Here is a 6076-nt window from a genome sequence, read left to right as displayed (position 1 = left end):
ATATATATATATATATATATATATATATGACAAATGTGTATCACAGTTTCTTTATCCACTCATTGATTGATGGACATGTGGGTTGATTCCATAGTTTTATTAATGTGAATTGTGCTGCTATAAACATGCATGTACAAGTATCTTTTCAAATAATGACTTGATTTCCTTTGGGTAGGTACACAGTGGTGGGATTGCTGGATCAAATAGCAGTTCTACTTTTAGTTCTTTAAGGAATCTCCACACTGCTTTCCATAGTGGTTGTAATAGATTACATTCCCACCAGCAGTGTAGACGTGTTCCCTGATCACTGCATCCACACAAACACCTATTTTTTTTATTTTTTATTTTTTGATTATGGCCATTCTTGTAGGAGTAAGGTGGTATCACATTGTAGTTTTGATTTGCATTTCCCTCATCATTAGTTATGTTGAGCATTTTTTCACCTGTTTGCTGCCATTTGTGCATCTTCTTTTTTGAGAATTGTCTATTCATGTACTCAGCGCACTTTTTGATAGAATTGTTACATTTTTCTTACTGATTTGAGTTTGTTGTAGATTCTGGATATTAGTCCTTTGTCAGATTTTGTAAAGATTGTGAAGATTTTCTCACACTTTGTGGATTGTCTGTTTACTCTGGTGAATGTTCCTTTTACTGTGCAAAAGCTCTGTAGTTTAATTGGGTTCAAGCTATTTATACTTGTTTTTATTGCATTTGCTTTTGGATTCTTGGTCACAAAATCCATGACTAAGCCAATGTCTACAAGACTTGTTCCAGTGTTATCTTCTAGAATTTTTATAGTTCATGTCTTAGATTTATGTCTTTAATCCATCTTGAGTTGATTTTTTGTAAGGTGAGAGGTGGGGATCCAGTTTCATTCTTCTACATATGGCTAGCCAATTATCTCAGCACTATTTGTTGAAAATGGTGTCCTTTCCCCACTTTATGTTTTTGTTTGCTTTGTCAAAGATCAGTTGGCTGTATTTGGGTTTATTTCTGGGTTCTCTATTCTGTTCCATTGGTCTACGTGCCTATTTTTATGTTAGCACCACACTATTTTGGTGACTATGGCCTTATAGTATAGTTTAAAATTAGGTAATGTGATGCCTCCAGGTTTGTTTCTTTTGCTTAGTCTTGGTTTGGTTATGCAGGCTCTTTCTTGGTTCCATATGAATTATAGAATTGTTTTTTCTAATTCTGTGAAGAGTGATGTTGGTATTTTGATGGAGATTGCATTGAATTTGTAGATTGCTTTTGGCAGTATGGTCATTTTCAAAAGATTGATTCCCCTCATTCATGAGCATGGTATATGTTTCCATTGATTCATGTCATCTATGATTTCTTCCAGCAGTGTTTTATAGTTTTCCTTGCAGAGGTCTTTTCACTCCTAGTTTAGGTTTATTCCAAAGTATTCTATTTTTCTTTTTGTTTTGTTTTGTTTTTGTAGTGACCGTAAAAGGGGTGGAGTTCTTGATTTGATTCTCCACTTGGTCACTGTTGGTGTATAGAAGAGCTACTGATTTGTGTACATTAATCTTGTATCTGGAAATTTTGCTGAATTCTTTTATCAGTTCTAGGAGCTTTCTGGAGGAGTCCTTAGGGTTTTCAAGGTAAACGATCATATCATTAGCAAACTGTGACAGCTTGACTTCCTCTTTACTAATTTGGATGTCCTTTATTTCATTCTCTTGTTTAATTGTTTTGGCTAGGACTTCCAGTACTATGTCGAAGACGAGTGGTGAGAATAGGCATCCTTGTCTTGTTCCAGTTCTCAGAGGGAATGTTTTCAACTTTTACCCATTCAATATTATGTTGGCTATGGGTTTGTCATAGATCACTTTTATTACATTAAGATACAAAGGAGAACCTATCAGATTAACAGCAGTTTTCTCAGCAGAAACTCTACAAGCTAGAAGGAATTGGGGCCCTATCTTCAGCCTCCTCAAACAAAACAATTATCAGCCGAGAATTTTGTTTCCAGCGAAACTAAGCATCATATATGAAGAAAAGATATAGTCTTTTTTAGACAAACAAATGCTGAGAGAATTTGACATTACCAAGCCACCACTACAAGAACTGCTAAAAAGGAGGTGTAAATCTTGAAACAAATCCTGGAAACACACCAAACAGAATCTCTTTAAAGCATAAATCACACAGGACCTATAAAACAAAATTCAATTTAAAACAAAAAACAAACAAAAAACAAAGTACACAGGCAACAAAGTGCATGATGTATGCAAGGGTACCTCACATTTCAATACTAACACTGAATGTAAATGGCCTAAATGCTCCACTTAAAAGATACACAATTGCAGAATGGGTAAGAACTCACCAACCAACCATCTGCTACCTTCAGGAGACTCACCTAACACATAAGGACTCACATAAACTAAAGTAAAAGGGTGGAAAAAGACATTTCATACAAATGGACACCAAAAGCAAGCAGAGGTAGCTGTTCTTAGAGAAAACCAACTTTAAAGCAACAGCAGTTAAAAGAGACAAAGAGGGACATTATATGATGGTAAAATGCCTTGTCCGACAGGAAAATATCACAATCCTAAACATATATGCACCAACACTGGAGGTCCCAAAATTGTAAAACAATTATTAATAGACTTAATAAATAATATAGACAGCAACACAATAATAGTGGGGGACTTCAGTACTCCACTGACAGTACTAGACAGGTCATCAAGACAGAAAATCAACAAAGAAACAATGGATTTAAACTTTACCTTGCAGCAAACTGACTTAACAGCTAGATATACAGCACATTTTATCCAATAACCACAGAATACACATTCTATTAAGCAGTGCATGAAACTTTCTACAAGATAGACCACATGATAGGCCAAAAACAAGCCTCAACATATTAAAAAAATGAAATTATATCAAGCACTCTTTCAGACCACAGTGGAATAAAACTGGAAATCAACTGCAAAGGGAACCCTCAATACCATACAAATACATGGAATTTAAATAACTAGCTCCTGAATGAGCATTGGGTCAAAAGCGTAATCAAGATGGAAATTTAAAAATTCTTCTAACTGAATGACAATGATACAATGTATCAAAACCTCTGTGATACAGCAAAGGCGTTCCTAAGAGGAAAGTTCATAGCCCTAAGTGCCTACATCGAAAAGACTGAAAGAGCACAAACTGACATTCTAAGGTCACACCTCAAGGAACTAGAGAAACAGGAACAAACCAAGCCGAAAGCCACTAGAAGAAAGGAAATAACCAAGAACAGAGCAGAACCAAATGAAATTGAAACAAAAAAAAATTGCAAAAGATAAATTAAACAGAAAGCTGGTCCTTCAAAAAGATAAATACAATGGAGAGACCATTCACAAGATTAACCAAGAAAAGAAGAGAGAAAATCCAAATAACCTCACTAAGAAATTAAACAGAAGATATTACAGCTGACACAGTCAAAATGCAAAAGATCATTCAAGGCTACTGTGAACACCTCTACACACATAAACTAGAAAACCTAGAAGAGATGGATTACATTTCTGGAAAAATACAACCCCCCTAACTCAAATCAGGAAGAATTAGACACCCTGAACAGACCAATAACAAGTAGGAAGATTGAAATGGTAATTTAAAAATTACCAATGAAAAAAAGTCCAGGACCAGACAGATTCACAGCAGAATACTAACAGACATTCAAAGAACTGGTACCAATCCTTTTGACACTGTTCCACAAGACAGAGAAAGAAGAACCCTCCCTAATTCATTCTATGAAGACAGCATCAACCTAATACCAAAACCAGGAAAGGACATAACCAAAAAGAAAACTACAGACCGATATCCTTGATTAACATAGGTGCTAAAATCATTAACAAAATATTAGCTAACCAACTCCAACAACATACCAAAAAGATAGCCCACCATGATCAAGTGGGTTTGATACCAGAGATGCAGGGATGGTTTAACATATGCAAGTCAATAAATGTGATACACCACATAAACAGAATTAAAAACAGAAATCACATGATCATCTCAACAGATGCAGAAAAAAAACATTGACATCTTGAAGCATTGTATCCAAAGGAGAAAAAGATGTTTAATAACTACACACATAAAAATGAAATTACAAAATGAAGTCTTATAAAGAAAAAACTAATTGGATTCATAACTGAGTTTATTTTTAAATCAATTATACAACGTATTACAAGAAGGAGTAAAACAAGTTACCTCAAATCCTTATAATGATACAGCTATTATATGAAAATCACTTTAAAAAAATACATCTTATTCTCTCATTGATTAAAATAAAATAAAAACAAATCTCCCATTACACAACATGCCACTACAGGCTGATTGTTTAAACATAAATACAGAAACTGAGCTTTTGCTAAAAGTAAGCAATTCTTCACAATGTTCTTCTCTATTAATTTGAATAACTTAATGATAAAAGTGTTTTAAATATTGCTTCAAATATTAGATTATTTAATATAACTGATGAATACAAATTTGAAATTGTATACAAAATAATTTTGCATGTTAATGTGTACATTAATGGTTCAAATATTTATTGTTTCTATTTTATTAATGTCTCAAAGACAATCAGATGCCAAACAGGGTGTTTACTTGATAATAGGAGGCAATAAGATAGTTGTAGTCTTAGACCTGGCCCTTCTGTTAACTTGATCAAGTTGCCTAATTCTTCTTGGTCTCTTGTATCTTCTAATGTAAGGATGTAATTTCATATTATACTATATATAATATCTCATACTATATTATCTCTTCATAGAGAGATTTTTAGTCATAATTACATAAATATTGCCTTAATAGGTTCTGAATATACTCCTTTTATATAATATCAACAGCAGTCTTAGTAACTTAGAGTAGTCACTAGGTTTCACAGGACTTCCATATTCAATTGTAGAATAAATTAATATCTATTTAGATAGTTTAAAAAATGTATATTCCAAAACCCAGAAAAAAATTGTATATCAGTTGTCCTTTCCTGCTACAAGAAATTGCCACAAACTTAGTGGCTTAAACAACACAAATGTATTATCTTGCAGTCTGAAGCGCTGAAGTCCAAAATGAGTTTAACTGGGCTGAAATCAAGGTGTTGGCTGGACCTTGGAAATTCTAGGCGATTCTAGGAAATTCTAGGAATTTCTGGAAATTCTAGGAGATAATCTGTTTTATATATATATATGACTTTAATCCTTCTTAAAAACTCTTAGATAAAATGATTATGTCTCTAACAATTAATTCCACTTTGTTTTAGGTTAACAGGATTCCATCTGCCACCTCCAGTGACAAGTACCAAATCTGTGTTCTCACTACGTTTGACCAGTGATTTTGCAGTTAGCGCTCACGGGTTTAAAGTATATTACGAAGGTAAGTGATTGTAGTGGCAAACAAACCACTGTCCTTAATGTAATCAAACAGAATTTTTCAAGTAGGAAAGAAGAATCAACATTGAGAGATACAACACATCATGTTATCTCAAATCTTGTCCTGCAATTTATCTTGTTATTAATCATTAATGTATAGTAAAATGCTATAGTTAGTGGGCTTTAGTATTTCATATCACTATGTGAGACCCTTAAATTGCTACAGGGTTAGGAATTAACAAAACGGAATTAAATGTGAGAGTAATAGGATACTAAACCTGATTTTTGTGTCAGGCATTGTAGACCCTACCCTAGAGTCCCTTTTGCTGTGCCGCTGTACCAGAAAGTAAACTAGTAATCTGTCTTCTCTGAAAGTTTGAGTCAAGAGAAAAAGTTCAGAAAGAGACAAAAGTTGACATCTACTCCTGAAACAGCCTTTCCAGGATAAGATCAATAATCCCTTAAACCAGGAAGAGGACAACTAAATATTTCTCAAAACTGAAGGTTGTGTTTTATTTTCCTATAAGTTTGGTAAAAATTCATTTGGCATCAAAACCTGATGCCAAATGAATAGAGGACATTTATGATCTTTATTTATCACACTTAGTGTGGATATTCATATATATCACTAGGAAAATATCATTTGATAATGGGATGGTGCCCGGGCTGTACTAAGAGTGTTTTTTGTTGTTGGTGTGTTTTGTTTTATTTTATTTTATTTT

At 33.6% G+C, this 6076-nt stretch overlaps 1 protein-coding gene across 1 annotated transcript in view; it reads left to right on the top strand.

Moving 5' to 3' along the window:
- LOC108535757 (CUB and sushi domain-containing protein 3-like) overlaps positions 1 to 6076 on the top strand; it is a 460532-nt gene that overhangs the window by 172428 nt on the left and 282028 nt on the right. The window contains exon 3 of the mRNA XM_017882026.1: positions 5246 to 5358. Within this exon, the coding sequence (XP_017737515.1) occupies positions 5246 to 5358 (113 nt within the window). The remainder of the gene's footprint in view (positions 1 to 5245; positions 5359 to 6076) is intronic.

Source organism: Rhinopithecus bieti, unplaced genomic scaffold, assembly GCF_001698545.2.
Source record: "Rhinopithecus bieti isolate Rb0 unplaced genomic scaffold, ASM169854v2 scaffold_13313, whole genome shotgun sequence".
Classification (NCBI taxonomy): domain Eukaryota; kingdom Metazoa; phylum Chordata; class Mammalia; order Primates; family Cercopithecidae; genus Rhinopithecus; species Rhinopithecus bieti.
The sequence above is the reverse complement of the archived record's forward strand: the minus strand, read 5'-3'. Positions and strand labels throughout refer to the sequence as shown.